This window comes from Oncorhynchus gorbuscha, linkage group LG24 (assembly GCF_021184085.1).
Source record: "Oncorhynchus gorbuscha isolate QuinsamMale2020 ecotype Even-year linkage group LG24, OgorEven_v1.0, whole genome shotgun sequence".
In the NCBI taxonomy this organism is placed as follows: Eukaryota; Metazoa; Chordata; class Actinopteri; order Salmoniformes; family Salmonidae; genus Oncorhynchus; species Oncorhynchus gorbuscha.
Window position 1 is genome coordinate 847405 of NC_060196.1, and position 22312 is coordinate 869716.

Consider the following 22312-nt stretch of genomic DNA (forward strand, 5'->3'; position numbering starts at 1 on the left):
GTTACCTTAGATTTTAAACTGTCATGGTCAAAACATATAGATTCAATGTTTGTAAAGCCGTAATAAAGAGATTCTCTGCTTTTTTGACACCACACTACAAAAATCAAGTTCTGCAAGCTCTAGTTTAGTCTAATCTTGGTTATTAGAAGACTCGTCTTGAATTCAGTTCTGCTGCTCTATCGATCGCTCCAGTAGAAACCTTAGTGGGCGTGTCTTTTGGCCGGAGTGATTTGTATGGGTAGTCAGACTAAAGCCACCCGACCAAACTAGAATAAGTATATTTTCTGTTCATCAAGCATCATGCTTGCTTTCTCCCCCAATCCCTCACCATATTACAACCATCCATTGTCTTACTGTACATAATACTTTATGTTAACTGGATGGAAAATCTTACCTGAATTGTGTTTCATGGAGTTCTATGGTTGGTCTTTTTGTACAATAAGCATAATACTCCCCATGTATTCAATATATAATTAATTAATTACATTTGGTAAATAGGTTTTTAGCCATTTCTATAGCTTACCTCTATATGTTTTACCTTAGAAAAAGTGAAGTAATAATTATCTTTCCCACATCTGTAGCCATGAAATGCTTTGAACGGCTGGTCATGGCTCACATCAACATTATCATCCCAGACACCCTGGACCTACTCCAATTTGCATACCGCCCCAACAGATCCACAGATGACGCAATCTCTATTGCACTTCACACTACCCTCTCCCACCAGGACAAGAGGAACACCTATGTTAGAATGCTGTTCATTGACTACAGCTCAGTGTTCAACACCATAGTGCCCTCCAAGATCATCACTAAACTAAGGACCCTGGGACTGAACACCTCCCTCTGCAACTGAATCCTGGATCTCCTGACGGGACACAGCGAGGTGCCCAGGTAGGCAACAACATCTACCACTCTGACCCTCAACACGGGGACCCCTCAGGGGGGGCCCCGTCAGGCACCTTCCTCTGACACGGCCTGGTATAGAGGTCCTGAATGGCAAAAAGCTTGGCCCCAGTGATGTACTGGGCCGTATGCACTACCCTCTGTAATGCCTTGCAGTCGGAGGCCGAGCAGTTGCCATATCAGGTTGTGATGCTGTAGAACTTTTTGAGGATCTGAGAATCCATGCCAAATCTTTTCAGTCGCCTGAGGGGGAATAGGCGTTGTCGTGCCCCGTCGATGAGAATGGGGGTGTGCTCGGTCCTCCTTTTTCTGTAGTCCACAATCATCTCCTTTGTCTTGATCATGTTGAGGGAGAGCTTGTTGTCCTGGCACCACCCGGCCAGGTCTCGGACCTCCTCCCTATATCCCTATAGGCTGTCTCATTGTTGTCAGTGATCAGGCCGACCTCTGCTGTGTCGTCGGCAAACTTAGTGATGGTGTTGGCGTCGTGTCTTAAACCAAAATAGGTTTACTCCAATATCGGCATTGTTTTAAAAATGGAATGTAGGCAAACAAATGAGAACCCACACGTAAGCCACAAGTAAAACGTGCATGGTTTCACAGGAATGCTCAGATGAAGGTAAATGTTTGAAATTGGCAGAATTATGGCTGATTTTAAGATGAAAACTTAAACCATGTTACTTTATTTGTGACATAGGCACTTACTATAGTCATTTATTCATTAACGTTACACAGCCTTGCAGTCTACCTTTTTTTGGTATTTTGTACCAGTTTACATCTTTTGAGAAAGGCATGGTCTTCAGGCTACACAAGATGGCAAATAATGATAATTGATTGGGCTTACATAGCACTTTTCTACACACCCAAAGCTCTTCAGAGCTTAAGGGGGAACACACCATCCTAACCTTATTGTATTGTCCCATCCACCTCCCTCTTCGGAGGACAAAACTAACTCTTTTACATGAGTATTTGTTTATTTTTTATATTTTTTTACAGATATTTTGTTTAATATACATTATTCATACACTTAACATACATCTTACTGATAGGAATACAGTTTGATAAACACAGTACACCTACAATGGTACTCATCATGACGGGCTCTGGCTATAAGTGCCATTGGATCTTTAGTGACCACATAGTTAGGCCACCCGTTTAAAGTCCCACTTTCTTCAATTTTATTGAGAAACGTGCCATCACTGTGCCTTCCTCGGGGTGAGGCATCACAGTGATGCCAAAACGTTGGTAAATACCCATTAAATTGCTGGGAGATTACACATGGAGTGTGCAACATTCTTTATTTTGACAGTTAGTACAGTATTAAAATGACATTTTTTGTAAAAGTGTATGGTATAAATGACAATGATCTGTCTTTGAACTTACTGCCATTTCAGCAGCATTTTTCTCTGTGGCTTTTGTTTGTCCGTCTTTCCCCTGGTGCCATTCAGACGTCTTTGTGCCCACATCTTGAAACGGAACACCTTTGAATGGGAGACTTTACACACACAACTGAGGGTTTTTTTCCTGCCAAAGGCTGTGCATCTGTTTGAGTAGTTTGGCCTTCTGACTTTGTGTTTGTGGTAACTATATTATTGTTTCGAATATAATGGACAGGATTGATCAGAAAATGGCTTCAGTTTTCACTAGTTGTCACAGCCACAAATTTCAAATTATAATGATTTTTTTGTGGTCGACTGGTGTTCTATAAATACATTTTTAAATTGTATTCACAGGAATGTCCCTGTATTGATGTGTAATATTGCTATTATTGTTGCAATAACAAATAAAAATAAGTAAGAAAGCGGAAGTGGATGCTGAGTTGGAATCAAGCAGCGCGTCGATCAAAGTTGGTGAAGATGAATGTTCTGAATGACAGTAGTGTCGAACTGGAACAGAAAGGAAATGGTCTAAAATTGGAGTGGAGGACACGTGTGTGAATGATATTCAATCGCTTCTTGTTGGGATGCGTTTGTTAAGTAAGGACGTATATGTGGGAGACCCGTTTGAGGTGTAACAAATTGTGAAGTAGGCCTATGAGTGACCAAGAGTGGTCTTATTATGATTAACTGTATTTATGAAGAACATAGGAAGATTGCAGTGGACCTCAAATGAATCCGGGAAACATTTTGTGCTTTAAACTTCGGGTGACGACAGATGTTCAGGTTGAATACCTGAAGAGAATTCCTGGTGTGGTTGGTGCCCAGTGTCTGACCCGCTGGGTGGATGAAGAAAACCAAGAAAGTCTGTCGGTACTGTTGTTTTTTGATAAAGAACACCTACCTATGCATGTGAAGCTTGGTTATGTAAGATGTGCTGTAAGAGCTTTCATCCCCAAACCACTGCAGTCTAAGAATTGTAAAGGATGTGGCCATGTTTCAACGGTGTGTAGAAGGATGGTGTTGCAGTTGTGGTGGGGATCATGATCCCGAGTGCCCTGCATACAGGGTGAAGAAAATTGAGGTTGCAAAAGTTATCAATCTCCTATGAGGAGGTAATTAAAATAATTGGGAACAGTTGATGGTCCTGGAGATATGATAGTGGAAGCACCACAGCCTCTAGTAAGTGTGCTGTCAGTCAAACGATGCTGTGTGTGGAAAAAAGGTGGATTTTGTGGCGTTCATTGCCACAGTTATAAACTGTGCTGCTCAAATCTCAAAGAAGTCTAAGAAACTTGACATGATTGTGGCTGCTGCAGAAACGTTTGTTGGACTTAACGATTTTACCTCTATTATATTTTTTATGTTTGGTAGTTTGTTACACTTTTGGGGAATTATGTTTCCATCCCGCACAGTAGGTGGCGGGATACAGATTAAATTGTACATTCGCCAATATACCATAGAAGAAGATTATTTATATGCGTGTGTGTGGGTTGAAGATGGCCGCCGCTAACATGGCGAGAGAAGGTTTTGAAACCCAGTTCGCCTCTGTTATGGAGAAGGTGCTGAAGACGGCAGTCATGGAGACAACGCAACTTTTCGAAACAACTATTGAGGAGCTGCGATTCGAAATATGCAGAATAAAAGAAGAGAACGAGGACCTCAAAACGAGGCTTCGATCCCCTGAAAATGTGAAGAAATCGACGGGTGAAAGTGAAAGACAAACCGCAGAGCCTGGACCGAGTCAAAGAACATCACGTATCGGCAAGCGTGACATTGGTGTCCAATGTGGTGAGTAGAAACGGGTTATTTGTTCCCTCCAAACAGTTTGTTTTGAGTTTAAAATTAGTAGGTATTGTACAAATTCAGGTAGGTCCCTCCCGTTTCGTTTGCTCCCTCCCTTTCAAGAAACGTTTTGCAACAGAATCGGTGGAATGAATACACCTTTGGACAAGCTAGCTAAGCTTCGTTCAAGTGATCACACATCCTGATAGCTAACTATTCAGCTGAGCATATGAAGGCTCAAAGTTGAGAATATTTAACAAAACTGCTTCATGTACCTATGTTTAATTTGTATAGACTACAATATTAAACAGAACATGTTTGAGAGGTGTAGCTTATATTATGCATTAATAAATTACTGATAACCTTAATAATGCTAGTCACTTTGCAACACAGGATGTTGTCATGTCATCACCTGGTTTGTCATCTTCACCTCTACATTTCCTCATCTCCTAACCACTGTCTCTCCTAATCTGGTATTTCCAGTTCTGACAGTGCAAGCCTTGCCTCTGTCTGTGGAACAGCACCTGCGCGAGGAGGACCTGCACCGTGGGGCCTACAACAAGGAGGACAACCCACAGATGGCCTTTGTACTGATCAAACAGGAGGTGGACTGGGTAAGACGAGGCTTCAAGCCTGAGTCCCAGATCTGTGGGTGCTGTCTTGCCAATTCATCTACCTCTATACTCAACCTGTTGTTGTCGACCCCAGTGAAAAGAAAAACCTTAACACTGCTCTCCCTAGAATCACTTGTGTATTTAAGCGTACATATTGACCTCACAGCCTTCATCAGAGTTTTTGTTGACCCTATTGTGGTTGTCTTTCCCCATTCACCCCCCCAGGAGGCAGACTATTCTGATGACTACTCCCCGGGTACATACTGCTAAAGCAGGAGGGGAGAGCCCCGACTCTGGTCCGCAGACAACCTCTCAGAGAGCTACCAGGCAGAGGTAGGAACTAGGGAGACCTGCATCTTATTACAATGTATTAAACAGTATTGGGATGAGAACCAGGGTCTAATAATATCTATAATAATCTCTCCACTGTTGTTCTCTGTCTTTGTTTTCTTTCTGTTTCTCCCTTACAACTTTCCCCTCTACCTTTCTCCATCCTGTCAATCTCTCTCCCTCTGTAGCCCTGGTCCCACCTGGAGCCGTCAGGGCCCTGGTCAACCGTTACACCCAGGAAAGGCCTCCTACTACCCAGCCTACCTCAGCAGAGGCCCCCCTCCAGGGAGAATCAGACACCCAGGAGACCCCCCAGGCTCTCAGCCCATCCCAGCCCAGGACCAGAGAGTTTACCAGTGGCAGTGCAGGCCAGGCCCCTGGAGCAGAACAGCAGTCACTGGTATTACCAGCAGCAGAGTCCCCAACATTACACCAGACAGCATCTCCTCAATCAGCAGCCACTATCCAGTCTACAACAACTGTCCTGTCTACTGTAATGGCCCAGTCCACGGTAACTACTCTGTCAAAAGAAACTGTCCAAACGACCACAGCGGTCCAGTCGACTGTAGCGGTGAAGTCGACAGCAGCATCGGCAGAGCGCCCGCCACCTGTCATCTCCGGGTTACCCAGAACCCCTCTTCAGAATACACAGCCCAGCCCCGTACCCCCTCGTCCATCCCCATCTCCTCGACCATCACCAGCACAGTCCCACACAAACGTTCTACCTGTAGCTCGTCCAATAGCAGTGCCCTCAACACAACCAGCTCGGCCTACAGCTGTACCTGATGGACCACCGGCCGCACCACCAACACAACCGCTACCGCCTACAGTTTTGGAGAAGTCGGATGTTGCCACGGCAACTCCGCCAACACCGGTCCAGTCCGCTCAGTTGCTTACTTTGTCTGAAGAACTTGCCGGCCCCTCTGAGAAGCAGGAGTCCTTGGTCACTGAGCATGTGCAACCGTCCCCCACTCTGCCATCACCGAAGTCCCCTGTTGTCCCAGACAGGACGTCTGATGAAGCCCCTCTACAGCTGTCAGCCCCTGCTGTAACCACACCCTCTGGCCCCTGTCAGATGTTTATGACACAGTTTTCAGCTCAGTTTTCAGTAGCACCCTTAGTACGCTCCCTACCGAGGGTGGAGGAAAAAGAGGAGGAGGAAGATGAGGGGGAGAGGCTTTGCCCCCTCTCTGCCACGTCTATGGAAGCTGTGATGACCAGGTCTGTTGCTACGGAAACGACCCCGTCGGTGAGAAAAAGGAGGAGATTGTTGTCCAGTTAGGCAGCAAGCGAAAGTCAAGTCGACATGAAGCGCTCCTCTCCGGTCTCCGCCTCCGCTTAAGGCCACGCCCCCAGGACAGCACACCATCTCCAGTGGTTGCTAAGAAACCCAGAGGAGAGAGAACCGCCCCTCTAGACCACGACTACTCAAAGGTGATGGAGGACGGAGAAGAAAAGTCCAGGGAATCACACGTTGACCAGGATGTAGTAGAGGACACAGCTAACGGTGAGATGGCTGACGACAAGTCTAGTGGACAAGGAAGTAGTAACCACATCATCAGTGAGGAAGAGGGAGGAGCTAACACTGATGTGACCTCTCTGACCAGACAATCACCTATTGGTGGAGGTGTTGGTGTGTCCAAATCCAAGAAGAGAAGCATGACCTGGGTGCAGGCTCAGAGAGGTTTGGCCCTAGCCCAGGCTAAGAGGAGTAGGTCGAAGGTCACTAAGACCTCACATCAAGGTCAGAGGTCAGAGCTTAGAGGTCTGGTCACACAGACATCGTTTCTGCCTTCCACTCCACAGCGCCGCCGGTCGTACAGCCCCAGCCCTCATGCTGCGTCTACCTCAAGCCTCAGCCCACGCCGCACCAGCCCGCGTTGCACCAGCCCTCACGGTACCCCCAGCCCACACCGCACCAGCCCGCGTTGCACCAGCCCTCACGGTACCCCCAGCCCACACCAGGCTACGGAGGTGAATGTGAACCCTTCTCCTACCACCCCTCCTCACCCACAGCCTCATCAGTTCAAGGTAATTTCTGCCACCCCTCGTCGCGGCAGACCTCGCTCGGCGGCCGCGGCGTTATTGAATTTGAAACGTTCTCCCTCCACCCCTCAACCTATCCCCTTCATTGTCACCGTCAGCCCTCACTCCGGATTCAAAAAGTCCCCCCCATGCACGCTGACATTCCAGCAGGCGCAGCGGTATCGCAAGTCACAACCGATGTGGTCGCCGCCAGGACCGTTCCAGCTCCAACAGTCTCCCAAGTCTCCACGGAAACCTTTTACCAAGAACCAGTGTGCAGACTGCGGTCGCGTACTGAGTAGCGCCGCTGCTTTAGAGAGTCACGCCTCCCTCCACACGGGGAAGCGCCCGTTCGCCTGCTCTGCCTGCGGCAAGGACTTCCCCAACCTCAAGGGCCTCAACCGCCACGCCCGCGTCCACGGTGATCAGCGGGGCCACCAGTGTCCGAAGTGCGACAAGACCTTTGTCTACCGCTTCGGCCTGACTAAGCACGAGCAGATGGTCCACAGCGGCGTGCGCCCGTTCATCTGCCCGATCTGTGACAAACGCTTCGTCATCCGGCGCGACATGGAGACGCATCTCCGCGTTCACACTGGAGAGAAACCGTTTGCCTGCTCCCTCTGCGTGAAGCGGTTCAAGAGGCGTGTGGAACTGAATGTTCACCTGAGGTGGCACAACGGGGAGAAGAGACACTGGTGCTCGTACTGCGGGAAGGGCTTTCTGGATTACAATAATCTGAAGAGGCACAAATTTGTACACACTGGGGAGAAACCTTACACCTGCTCTGAGTGTGGCAAGCACTTCAAACAGACTGGCCATCTGAAGAAACACCTGAAGACAATACACAAAGACAGATAGAGAGGACAGGGGACGAGCCTTTAATGGCACCCTATTCCCTATATAGTGCACTACTTTGGACTAGAAATATAGCACTATATAGGGAATAGGGTGTCAGATGGTGATGAGGGAATAGTTCTGTTTGCTGTGAATTTGCTTTTGTTTGGAAGAATCATGCTGTGAGAGAATGTAGCAAAATGTTAAAGAAAAATGTTGAATTTGAATTTCAGTTGATTAATTTAATTAAAACTAATTCTGGTTGTCATTTATTTTTCATTCTATTTATTAGTAGGAAAGTTAGAATCCTAAAACCAAATTTAAATTTAGGTGTACTGTGTTCATGTCACACAAAATGCTTAAAAAAATGTTCTGCGGGTTTGAAGTTGTTGCTTTAAAATGTGTTTATTCCGTTTTATTTGTACTTGAAAATCTGGTCTGGCATCGGAAGTTTCACTTGAACAACCGTCGAAGTCGTAATGTTTCTTGTGGAGGGGGTTGTTACATTTCACTACTGACCTCATACATTTCCTCCAAAACATGACAAATCCATTTGACAGTTACAAACTTATTAATGCGGATAATGTCGCTAGTTTTATCATATAGCCAATGTTAAGCAAACGAGCTAATTTTATTATTAGTAAAGGTAGCTAGCGATCAAGCTAGCTAAAATCTTATTGGTTGAAGAATTGGTCAGACTTGAATATGGGGCATTCATGTGCTTGTGGGAAGTTGTAAGTTTGCCATGATCGTGTTTAAGTGCTTTTGAAATGTTTGGTAGGTTGGTATGATCATTATGACAGACGATTCCTAGACCGCTTGCATCGCCTCATTCGGTAACTGTTGAGGTGGCGCAATCGGATAAGACGCTTGAGAAGGTCACGTGTGTTTGAGAGGTCCCGAGTTCAAAACCGGTATGGGCCGAATCAGGAGGATGTGGTACTCGCTTAGCAAGCAGCGTGACGTCCTTTACACTATGGCAAAAAAATAAAAACGCGGGGACAGAGTTTGTGAACTCCTGATATAAAAGGCATACATTCTTATTCAAAACATGGCTTCCAACAGTTTATATTTTCAATGTCCTTATTAATAAACAATTGATCATAAAAAAATAGTTCTCAATGTCAAATAAAAATCGAGACCCAGGGATCCAAAATATTTTCACTCAGGGCCCCCCCCCCCCCCCCCCCCCCCCTTCCAGCATTGGGGAACTCCTACCACATGTTAGGTTCTAATTCTTTGAGTTAATGACTCCACGGACACTAGGAAAGCTTATCCAAGTTTAATTCTTCCCAAAGGGTCGATAGAGCTGCATTCAGACACACAACATTTCACACAAGTACTGACGACCCTTTCTCCTAGGCTGAGTCTCTTCAACTCAAGGCTGTCGTGGTGATTGATAGACAGTGTCTCTTCTCCCAGAGGATCTCTTGATGGCTAACAATAACATATCCTGACATAATGTAAACGTTATACATTACCCTCTCTCCCTCAGTGACATTGTTAGGTTCTAAGATCTCCACCAGTCTCCCTACACATTCCAAAGCCATCTGGCTTCTACAGACCATTAACTTCTGAAGTAAAAACCAGTCCCTCACTGTTAGATACTATTCTTCTGAGTATAACAATGTTCAAAGTTTAACCCAGAATCTAACATGTCTATTTCTATTGGCACGGGCACTGTTCATGACACAAACTGTTCACGTCGCTCTTGGTGGAGAGAATGTTGCTGGGTTTAAAGCTTATTTCCTGCAATTCTACACATTTTGTCATTGGATGCAAAGGAAATGTTGCTGTTTTAAAGCTCCTTTTCCTGCAATTCTACACATTTTGTCATTGGATGCAAAGGAAATGCTGCTGTTTTAAAGCTCCTTTTCTTGCAATTCTATACATTTGGCCATGTCTAATGTGTATTCATGTGTTATTTGACTGACAAACTTGTCAAGATCTATGGGCTAAATAACCTATACTGAACAAAAATGTAAATACATGTAGTTGATCTCATGTTTCTTGAGCTGAAATAGAAGATCCCAGAAATGTTCCATTCACACAAAAAGCTTACTTCTCTCAAATGTTGTATACAAATTTGTTTACATCCCTGTTAGTGAGCATTTCTCTTTTGTCAAGATAATCCATCTACCTGACAGGTGTTGCATATCAAGAAGCTGATTAAACAGCATGATCATTACACAGGTGCACCTTGAGCTGAGGACAATAAAAGGCCTCAAATTTGCAGTTTTGTCACACAATGCCACAGATGTCTCAGATTTTGAGGGAGCGTGTAATTGGCATGCTGACTGCAGGAATGTCCACAAGAGCTGTTGACAGATAATTGAATGTTCATTTCTCTACCATAAGCCGCCTCCAACATACTTGTCAATAGTTTGGCAGTACATCCAACTAGCTTCACAACCGCAAGTGTAACCATGCCAGCCCAAGACCTCGACATCCGGCTTCTTCACCTGCGGGATTGTCTGAGACCAGCCACCCAGACAGCTGTTGAAACTGAGGAGCATTTATGTCTGTAATAAAGCTCTTTTGTGGGGAGAAACTCATTCTGTTTGGCTGGGCCTGGCTCCCAGTGGATGGGCCTATGCCCTCCCAGGCCAACCCATGGTTGCTCCCCTGCCCAGTCATGTGAAATCCATAGAATAACTCAGTAAAATTGTTGCATGTTGTTTCTATTTTTGTAAGATATACATTTTAAAAACGTTAATTGACATGGGCTCGTTGATCTGGACATTTCTGACAAGTTATAAATAGCTCTCTGAGGTGTGCAATGACTAACATGACAAGAGGAACTGATGATGTACTACCCAATTTCGAAATTACACCTTGTGCATTCCACTATTACAACTTTCAGAGCTGGACTGAGTATATACAGGGCCTTCGGAAAGGATTCATACCCCTCGACTTTTTCAAATTTGTTACGTTACAGCCTTGATTAAATAAATTAAAATCCACAGCAATCTCCACAGAATACCCCATAATGACAAACCGAAAACAGGTTTTTAGAAATTTGTGCAACTGTATAAAAAAATGTATTCAGACCATTTGCTATGAGACTCGAAATTGAGCTCAGGTGCATCCTGTTTCCATTGATCATCCTTGAGACGTTTCTACAACTTGATTTGGATTCCACCCGTGGTAAATTCAATTGATTGGACATGATTTGGAAAAGGCACACACCTGTCTACATAAGGTCCCACAGTTGACAGTGCATGTCAGAGCAAAAACCAAGCCATGGAGGTCAAAGGAATTCTCCGTAGAGCGCCGAGACAGGATTGTGTCGAGACTCAGATCTTGGGAAGGGTACCAAAACATTTCTGCATCATAGAAGGTCCACAAGTACACAGTGGCCCCCATCATTCTTCCTAGTGCTGGCCGCCCGGCCAAACTGAGCAATCGGGTGAGAAGGACCTTGGTCAGGGAGATGACCAAGAACCTGATGGTCACTCTGACAGAGCTCTGGATTTCCTCTGTAGAGATGGGAGAACCTTCCAGAAGGGCAGCCATCTCTGCAGCACTCCACCAATAGGCCTTTATGGTAGTGGCCATACAGAAGCCATTCCTCAGTAAAAGGCACGACAGCCCGCTTGGAGTTTGCCAAAAGGCACCTAAAGACTCTCAGAGCATCATGCTGTGGGGATGTTGTTCAGGATCAAGGGAAAGATGAACGGAGCAAAGTACATAGCAATCCTTAATGTAAACCTGCTCCCGTGCGCTCAGGACCTCAGACTGGTGGCGAAGTTTCACCTTCCAACAGGACAACGACCCGAAGCACACAGCCAAGACAAGACTTGAACCTGATCAAACATCTCTGGAGAGACCTGAAAATAGCGGTGCAGCAACACTCCCCATCATTATGGGGTATTGTGTGTAGATTGACGAGGGGAAAAAAACAATCAATTTTGCAAGGCTGTAAGTAACAAAATGTGGAAAAAGTCATGAGGTCTGAATACTTTCCGAAGGCACTGTATGTATATATATACACACTACCGGTCAAAAGGTTTAGAACACCTACACATCAAGGGGTTTTATTTCTACTCTTTTTCTACATTGTGGAATAATAGTGAAGACATTATAATTAGGAAATAACACATGGAATCATGTAATAACTCCCAAAAAGTGTTAAACAAATCAAAATATATTTTATATTTGAGATTCTTCAAATAGCCACCCTTTGCCTTGATTACAGCTTTGCACACTCTTGGCATTCTCTGAACCAGCTTCACCTGGAATGCTTTTCCAACAGTCTTGAAGGAGTTCCCACATATGCTGAGCACTTGTTGGCTGCTTTTCCTTCACTCTGCGGTCCATCTCATCCCAAACCATCTCAATTGGGTTGAGCTCGGGTGTTTGTGGAGGCCAGGTCATCTGATGCAGCACTCCATTACTCTCCTTATTTGTCAAATAACTCTTACACAGCCTGGAGGTGTGTTAGGTCATTGTCCTGTTGAAAAACCAATGATAGTCCCACTAAGCACAAACCAGATGTGATGGCTTATCGCTGCAGAATGCTGTGTTAGCCATGCTGGTTAAGTGTGCCTTGAATTCAAAATAAATCACATACAGTGTCACCAGCAAAGCACCATCACACCACCTCCTCCATGCTTCACGGTGGGACACACACATGCGGTTGGAACCAAAAACCTCAAATTTGGACTCGTCAGACTACAGGACAGATTTACACCGGTCTAATGTCCAATCCATCGAATGTCATCGACCAGGTAACTCTGGGTCTTCCTTTTCTGTGGCGGACCTCATGAGATTCAGTTTCATCATAGCGATTGATGGTTTTGCCACTGCACTTGAAGAAACTTGAAAAATGTATATTGAAAAAATAAATCATTCTATTTTGATATGTTTAACACTTTTTTGGTTACAACATGATTCCATATGTGTTATTTCAAAGTTTTGATGTCTTCACTATTATTCTACAATGTAGAAATTTGTAAAAATATAGAAGAATCCTTGAATGAGTAGGTGTGTCCAAACTTTTGAATGGACTGTAAGTATATATATATATATATATATATATATATATATATATATATATATATATATATATATATATATATATATATTTTAAAGAAATTGGAGGATCCCATGCCTCACAGTGTTGAAATCACTGTTCTAGGCCACCGCTCAGGCCAGGAAATCCGGCCTATGTTTGTGCTGGTGTAACTTTAGATGGGCCAGTCGTTTGAAGCAGAGTCCACATACAGCACAGCAGTACGGTCTCTCCCCAGTGTGTGTGCGCTGGTGTACCTTCAAAATGTCCACCCGGGTGAAGCTCTTGTCACACATAGTGCAGCGGTGGGGTTTCTCCTGCGTGTGAATGCGCTGATGCAGCTTGAGGTTCCAGAGCCGACTGAACTTGTTCCCACAGATGGAGCAGCAGTAGGGCTTGTCTGTGGTCTGGCTGCACTTGTGCCTCTTCAGGTCGGAGAAGGAGGTGAAGCCCTTGGAGCAGTGGCTGCAGAGGTGGAGTCCCTCTGCCTGGTGGACCCGCTGGTGGACCTTGAGGTTGCAGGCCTGGGTGAAGGTCTTACCACACTGGGTGCAGGAGTATGGAGGCCCAGACCCTGAACTCGTCCCTCTCCCTGTTTTGTGTGTCTGCTTGTGGGTCTTGAGGGAACCAGCATCTGGGAAGGTCATGGTACATTGATTGCAGGCATGACGCCTCCCCCCTACTCCTGTTACCTGCTCTTGTGAACGATCTCTGAGGTTTAGAGAGAGTCCAAAATCGTCAGCGGCATCATCCGGGCTCTTTCTGTTGTTGTGGGCTGAGCTTCCAGAGTGGATGGCTCGGTGGCTGGCTCTGTTACCCAACTCTGGGACACCGTGTTCAGGGTACAAGACACTGGAGTCCTGCAGGTACCCCTCCTCGTTGATCAACAGGCAGTTCAGGTCTCCCACCTCTGGGTGGGGAGATGGCGTTGGCGACTCCACCTGCTCCCTCCGGATCCGATGGGGGCCAGGCATGTGGGAGCGATGGCGATGGTCGCCCCCCTTAAACCCCCCCAGGTTCACTTGGTAGTGACCCACAGCTCCGTAGCTCAGCGCTCCCAGATGAGACGGAGAACCAGGAAGCCTATCCAGCCCTTCCATGTCTAGAAGATGGTCGCCACTACCGCCACTGCAGTAACCAGACTTCTCAAAGTCACCCCCTAGTTCCTCCATGCTATAGTGGGGGCGGTAGAGAGGTTCGGTGGGGTCCCCTGAGTGTCCCTCGGGGCCTGGTAGTTCAGGCCTCTGGTCTAGACTGGATCTCCACTCATCTTGGCACTGCTGCAGCTCCTGCTGAATAAAACTCTTACTGGGCCCAGAGACGTCTGAACCATCAGCCTCTGAAGAACACAGGGGACATGAGGCATTAGAAGCATTCACATTTAAGACAGGGGTGTTAAACTCATTCCATAGAGGGCCTAGTGTCTGCTGTTTTTTAAATTTCCCTTTCCATGAAGACCTAGACAACCAGGCGAGGGGAGATCCTTAATAATTAGTGGCCTTAATTCATCAATCAACTACAAGGAAGGAGCGAAACCCACAGACACTCTGTGGAAAGAGTTTGACACGTGATTTAAGGCATTGGCAATAGTAGAAACAGTAGTAGAGTAACTGTAATGTTAAATGTGTACTTACAGTTTCATGTTGACATGTGTAATAATGAATACATTTGAAATGACACAGCATATTATAAGTTACTCTTATTATCATAAAGGTTGGCTATTGTCTGTTATGTTTGTTGTAAACTCCTGACTCACCATCCAGGCAGAACTCCCATCTCTCCTGTAGCTCAGTGTTGTGGAGAGCCTCCTCTTTCAGCAGACTGTCCAGCTTCTGACCTCCGACCTCTGTGGACTGGAAGAGGAAATGAATGAGTTGATTCTGACTAAATGATGGATAAACTGACAGTGATTGAATAGAGCTGACATGATGGTTCTCTACTCAGAATTCTCCTCTGGGACCCCCAGACATCTCACAACTCTGCTGCAGCACAGAACTGGAACAGTTCAATTATGAGGAGAGGTTTTAAAAAGGCCAATTCTTCCTCACAGACTATCTGTTCTAATATATCCTTTAAAATAACATTTCTAACTGAACTTTCTGTAACACTGCACCCTCCACCCGTCACAGATGTTTAGTCCCCTAGATACAAGAGATTCTCCTAGGGCTGGTGGCCTCAGCCTCCATGTGTTTAGTCAGTCCCCTACCTACCTCAGAGGTTCTCCTAGGGCTGGTGGCCTCAGCCTCCTCCAGATCATCGAAGGTTGTTTCCCTGGTCACACCCCCACAGCTGCTCCACTCCTCCTCTGGTACCTTCTCCTGCTTCAGGCCACACCCCCTCTCCACACCTGGCCACAGGTAAACAAAGAGAACATTTCATTTGGAGTAAAAGGTAAGTAACATTGTGGATAATAGTCTCCTCACATCAGATGAAGGAAAGGAAACATCTTATTAAGATGCCACCACCACCCATGACTGACTCTTTTCTTAAACCAATACTGTCTGATCAGTGATCACCAATGTATAAAAGGTACACATTACAGCAGCCCCACGTCAGTGATTCCTCCTTATATATATATATATATATATATATATATATAAAACCAGTCAAAAGTTTGGACAAACATACTCATTCCAGTTGAGGTCAGTTTTCAATTAACAGGTGTGCCTTATTAAAAGTTCATTTGTGGAATTTATTTTCTTCTTAATGCATTTGAGCCTATTAGTTGTGTTGTGAAAAGGTAGGGGAGGTATGCAAAAGACAGCCCTATTTGGTGAAAGACCAAGTCCATATTATGGCAAGAACAGCTCAAATAAGCAAAGAGAAATGACAGTCAATTATTACTTTAAGACATGAAGGTCAGTCAATCCAGGAAATGTCAAGGACTTGTCATGTTTCTTCGAGTGCAGTCGCAAAGCGCAGAGTTGCCTCTGCATGGGATACATTCATTAGAGTTACCAGCCTCAGAAATTGCAGCCCAAATAAATGCTTCACAGAGTTCATGTAACAGACATCTCAAAATCAACAGTTTAGAGGAGACTGTGTGAATCAGGTCTTCATGGTCAAATTACTGCAAAGAAAACACTTCTCAAGGACACCAATAATAAGAAGAGACTTGCTTGGGCCAAGACACATGAGCAATGGACATTAGACTGGTGGAAATCTTTCCTTTGGTCCAAATTTGAGACTTTTGGTTCCAAATACTGTGTCTTCGTGAGACGCAGAGTAGGTGAACGGATGATCTCCGCATTTGTGGTTCCGACTGGGAAGCATGGAGGAGGAGGTGTAACGGTGCTTTGCTGGTGACACCGCATGTTATTTATTTAGAATTCAAGGCACACTTAACCAGCATGGCTAACACAGCATTCTGCAGCAATATGCCATCCCATCTGGTTTGCGCTTAGTGGGACTATCATTTGTTTTTCAACAGGACAATGACCTAACATACCTCCAGGCTGTGTAAGAGTTATTTGACCAAGAAGGAGAGTAATGGAGTGCTGCATCAGATGGCCTGGCCTCCACAAACACCCAAGCTCAACCCAATAGAGATGGTTTGGGATGAGTTGAACCACAGAGTGAACGAAAAGCAGCCGACAAGTGCTCAGCATTTGTGGAAACTCCTTCAAGAATGTTGGAAAAGTATTCCTGGTGAAGCTGGTTGAAAGAATGCCAAGCGAAGGCAAAGCTGTTAATTAAAAGTGGCTAGTTTGAAGAATCTAAAATGTACAATAAGTTTTGATTTCTTTAACACTTTTTGGGTTACTACATGGTTACTACATGCCTTTTTGGGTTACTACATGTGTTATTTCATAGTTTTGATGTTACTATTATTCTACAATGTAGAAAATAATTAAAAAAAATAAAAACCCTAGAATGAGTAGGTGTGTCCAAACTTTTGACTGGTACTGTGTCGTTAGATGTCTCGCTTCTCACCTGTCTGTGAAGTTCCTAAGCTTATCTCATGACCTTCCTTGCCAGCTTTCCCACAATCCCCACACTTCCCCCTCTGGTCTCCCTCTCTGTTCTCCGACCACTGCAGCCGCTTCTTCAGTGACTCGACCTGCTCCCGGTTCCGGGACACCTCCTCCAGGAAACTATCCTCCACCAGCCTGGTGATCTCGTACATGGCTGACTTAAGGACCGTCTCCATGACGCCGGAGAGCTGCGACTGGAAGGTTATGATGGCTGCGGACATCATGGTAAAGTGTCTATGAGCAGCTAGCTACAGTTAAGAGATAGTCACTTTTAGCTACTTTTGTTCAGGTTGGTCAGTGTTACGATTCCGTCTATCAAAAGGAAAAATCGCTAAAATTAGCTGCAAAGATACAGGTAACTAAACCACTTTTGTCTGTGTTAGCATGCTAGCAAACGTTACTGTTGGATGTTGTGGTCTCTACCTAATGCAACATTTTTTTTAGTATAATTTCTAGATATAAGATATCTATCTGTATATCTGTATATGTATTTACGGTATATGAGGCTATTCAAATAAATACAAATAGCAAAGGTATTGAGAGAAAGCAAGGCTATGGTAGTTGGCTCGGCACTTACTTTGCTAGCCAGTCAACACAATAAGCATCCACCCCCCCCAAAAAATGTACTTCCGGAAACAAGCTAACGGGTCGGGTAGTGGGACATTTTACGTTGGAACGTTACCTTATTCGAGTTAAAAAGACGACCTTCATTTATTGTGTCAATTGACAGGAAATGTACACGGGAAGCAATTTATCTCAGCCATCACTCAATGCGTCACACAAAGCACTGTGCGCCGAGTCCATAAAAGAAGAAGAAGTCATATCACCAACATAGGCCAATTCTGATCAACCCTGTAATTGCTTGGGGGAAATATTAATAATTTGTAGATTCATATCAAAGTGTGGGTTGAAGAGAACCGCTGCCAGGAAAAAAAAGTAATATCAACAACTAAATGCATGAATTTGGTGCACTTTATAATGAACATTGAGAGATTAAATATTTTTCAGGTAACTAACTTGCATCTTCCCACCTGCAAAGCAGACACTGCAAGTATTCAAGTACAATTACTAACGTGGGTCTCTCTACTCTGGAACACATACAGTACCAGTCAAAAGTTTAGACACACCTACTCATTAAAGTGTTTTTTCTTTATTTCCTACATTGTAGAATGATAGTGAAGACGTCATAACTATGAAATAACACACGTGGAGTCATTTAGTAACCCAAAAAGTGTTTAAAGAAAATGTACATGTATTTTATATTTGAGATTATTCAATGTAGCCACCCTTTGCCTTGATGACATCTTTGCACACCGTTGGCATTCTCACAACCAACTACATGAGGTTGTCACCTGGAATGCATTTTAATTAACAGGTGTGCCTTCTTAAAAGTTACTGATTTCTGCAGAGGCCGGATTGCAGTAAATGCTGTGTGGCCAACGCAGGTGCTGAATTGACCATGCTGCTAGGTTTATGCTGACGGAGACTAGCTAGTTAGCTACCACCAACCCTGCATAAACCCACATAAACCATACAACTAAGAAACTCTGTCATTTCTGACTTGCTAACTGGTTAAATGCGGCACGTGTATAACTACAGCCAGTTAGCATGTCGAAAATGTCAAAGAGTTTCCTTGTTCTGACTAGCAAGTTTTTAAAATAGTTTTTATATTTTTTATTATTTTATTAACAACAACTCAATACATAAAGCACATGAGGGAACACAAGCATACATAAGATTACAAACAATGGACAATCGAGCTAGGGGGTACAATATCACAGTACAATTACACAAGGACCTTAAGGGACATGCATATACTTACAATTCTAACAGCTTTTTTGTTAGTAGAGCATTTAACCGTCTTAAAATACAGTTCAATTTCTTTTTGTAGGATATGAAAATGTGGTTTTCTGTTTGTAAATTTACATTTGTGTATAGGAAATTTGGCCAAAAGAATAATGAAATTAATTACATAAAAATTATTCCGCTTATTTCTATTGTATGTAAAGAATCCAAACAGTACATCTCTCCACAATAGTGTAAAATCTTCATAAATGTGTTCAATTATAAACCTACTGATGTCTTGCCAGTTTTCTTACATGCATACAATGTCAAAAAAGATGCACAACTGTTTCTGGGTGGTCATTACAAAAGGAGCAATTTGAGTTTATGTTTTCCTTAAACTTCTTCATATAGTGGTTGGCAGGATAATATTTATGAATAATTTTAAAGGAAACATCCTTAATTTTGTAAACAAGTAGGTATGTTTGTGGCAACATCCAAACTTTTTCCCAACAGATATTATCAATAAATCCATTCCAATAAGGCATGACATAAGGTATAGATACAACATCCTGCTGAAACAAGGATCGTATTGCTCTGTTGTTGAATGGACCAAAAGATAAACAAATCTTTCCTACTGATGAGTCAACAGGGTCAATAGAAGGTAGGCTCTGAGGGTCAGGTCTTGACATGTTCCTGAATAACATAGCAACACCTGAGGGAATGGCATCTAAAACAAGTGCAAAATCTTTAGGTGTTACAGGGACCTTGTAAAGTCATAAGAATTCTTTATAACTGAGTAAAAGACCCTCTGCATTTACCAGTTGGCTCACCAATAGGATATTATTTCTGAACCAATATTCTAAAAACAGAGAGGTATTTTTATACAATATATCCCGATTATTCCATATATAATATCTGTGTGGAGAAAAATTGTGTTTATAAATTAAGGACCATGACAAGAAAACCTGCCGATAAAAAGCAGGAAGTTTAACTGGAACATTGTCAATATTATAATTGCAAAACAACATGAAGTTAAGGCCACCAAAAGTAGAGAAGACATGATGAGGAATAAAATTCCAGATAGAAGTGGGTCTTCTTAGGAATTGTTTTATCCAATTGATCTTGAAAGTATTATTTAAAGTAGTAAAATCCAGAAAATTCAGTCCACCATTCTCATAAGTGTTCATTACAACAGTTTTCCTAATGTAATGGGTATGGTTTCTCCAAAGAAAGTTGAAAAGCATCTGGTCTATCTCCTTGCTTATTTTACGGTCAAGATATAAAGATAGAGCACCATATGTTAGTCTAGAGATACCTTCAGCTTTGGTTATTAGGACTAGCAAGTGGCATAATGCCCCGTTCACATCATGACATATTTCATTACGCAGTATGCCATCTTCTCCCTACTGAACTAACAAATGTCGTGTTTGTAATGCAAGATGGGGAGAGCCTGTTTCTCGTCAGAGATTGCATTTATTTTGATACACTGCAAAATATCACCTTTTCATTTGAACAGGATAAATAAATAAGAATTGTTTCAGGTGATAATAAAACATGTTTTGATGACTTACTTTTCCCCAACATGTTTCTCCAACATTACTACAAGTAAAGCAGTTCGCTAGCTAGCTGAAAGCTAGGCTCGGTTGAAGATAGTATTGCAGCTAGCGACCTCCACTTAAAAAAACGTTATTACCATCACAATAAAATTGAACAGGAGGCAACAGTCATTTAATATAATTATCTTACCAGCCAATGTGTATTATTTAACATTACTATGCTAATTGTCTTAACAGCCAATGTGTATTATTTAACATTACTATTCTAATTGTCTTGACAGCCAATGTGTATTATTTAACATTACTATTCTAATTGTCTTAACAGCCAATGTGTATTATTTAACATTACTATTCTAATTGTCTTAACAGCCAATGTGTATTATTTAACATTACTATTCTAATTGTCTTAACAGCCAATGTGTATTATTTAACATTACTATTCTAATTGTCTTAACAGCCAATGTGTATTATTTAACATTACTATTCTAATTGTCTTAACAGCCAATGTGTATTATTTAACATTACTATTCTAATTGTCTTAACAGCCAATGTGTATTATTTAACATTACTATTCTAATCGTCTTAACAGCCAATGTGTATTATTTAACATTACTATTCTAATTGTCTTAACAGCCAATGTGTATTATTTAACATTACTATTCTAATTGTCTTACCAGCCAATGTGTATTATTTAACATTACTATTCTAATTGTCTTAACAGCCAATGTGTATTATTTAACATTACTATTCTAATTGTCTTACCAGCCAATGTGTATTATTTAACATTACTATTCTAATTGTCTTAACAGCCAATGTGTATTATTTAACATTACTATTCTAATTGTCTTAACAGCCAATGTGTATTATTTAACATTACTATTCTAATTGTCTTACCAGCCAATGTGTATTATTTAACATTACTATTCTAATTGTCTTAACAGCCAATGTGTATTTTTTATTGTTGTACTTTTATCCCCGTTTATCTTCAATTTCGTGGTATCCAATTGGTAGTTACAGTCTTGGTTCATCGCTGCAATTCCCCTACTGACTTGGGATAGGTGAAGGTAGAGAGCCATCTCTCCTCCGAATCGCAACACTGCTAAGCCGCACTGCTTCTTGATACACTTCTCGCTTAACCCGGAAGCCAGACGCACCAATGTGTCGGAGGAAACACCGTCCAGCTGAAAACCGAAGTCAGCTTGCAGGCGCCCGGCCTGCCACAAGGAGTCAGTATAGCGCGATGGGACAAGGTAATCCCAGCAGGCCAAACTCTCCACTAACCCGGACGATGCTGGGCCAATTGTGCGCCTCATGCTTCTCCCGGTCACGGCCCGGCTGTGACACAGCCTGTGATCGAACCCGGGTCTGTAGAGACGCCGTAGACCAATGTGCCACTCGGGAGGCCCCAATGTGTATTATTTAACATTACTATTAAAATAGTACTCACTCAAATGGGTAATTGTTAACACGTTGCTAGCTGTCTCATAAAGCCATCACCGAAAACCACATATTTTCATCTTCTCTGTTTTGGTAAAAATCCTGTTGTTTGACTGACGTTTCGCAATGGAACCTTGAACCACCAGGGGGCGTTGTGTTTTCACTCCGTTGTGAACGAGGCGTAACTGCTGCGGCTCTTTGACTTTCTGGCTGTTCTGCCCTCTCCACCTCAATCACTAATGCCTCAACCTGTTCCCTTTTTTTGCCCCTCTTTCAGAAGAAGTTCTGAATATCCATATTTTCTCTGTGCCATGCTGCAGATTCTGCCTGAGTGATGACATTGACATCTAACTGGTGCTTTAGGGGTGGGGTCAAGGGCTGCACTGTGAAATCTTTACCAATCACAGCAGGCACTGTGTCACTCCAGGGACTTTCTTGCAGTGCTTGCACCATTTCTGCCTTCCACCCCACTGCGCCCCTGGTCGTACAGCCCCAGCCTTCACGTTGCTTCCACTTCAAGCCTCAGCCCATGCCACTCCTGCCGATGCCGCACCAGCCCTCGCCAGGCTATGGGGGTAAACATGAACCCTTCTCCTGCCACCCCTCCTCACCCACAGCCTCACCTGTTCAAGGTCACTTCCACCACCCCATGTCCAGGAGACCATCGCCCTGTAGCACT

At 43.5% G+C, this 22312-nt stretch overlaps 1 protein-coding gene across 2 annotated transcripts in view; it reads right to left on the reverse strand.

Moving 5' to 3' along the window:
• LOC124012511 overlaps positions 1–17459 on the reverse strand; it is a 29834-nt gene extending 12375 nt beyond the window's left edge. The window contains exons 1-5 of one of the 2 annotated variants that reach the window (XM_046326220.1): positions 17433–17459; positions 16815–17066; positions 15092–15228; positions 14638–14734; positions 13139–14220 (exon numbers count right to left, since the gene is read on the reverse strand). In XM_046326220.1, the coding sequence (XP_046182176.1) occupies positions 13139–14220; positions 14638–14734; positions 15092–15228; positions 16815–17031 (1533 nt within the window). In that variant the 5' untranslated portion in view covers positions 17032–17066; positions 17433–17459. Of the gene's footprint in view, positions 1–13138; positions 14221–14637; positions 14735–15091; positions 15229–16814; positions 17373–17432 lie in introns of those variants that run through there. The other variant, XM_046326219.1, reaches the window with a different exon arrangement.
• Positions 17460–22312: the final 4853 nt, after the last annotated feature.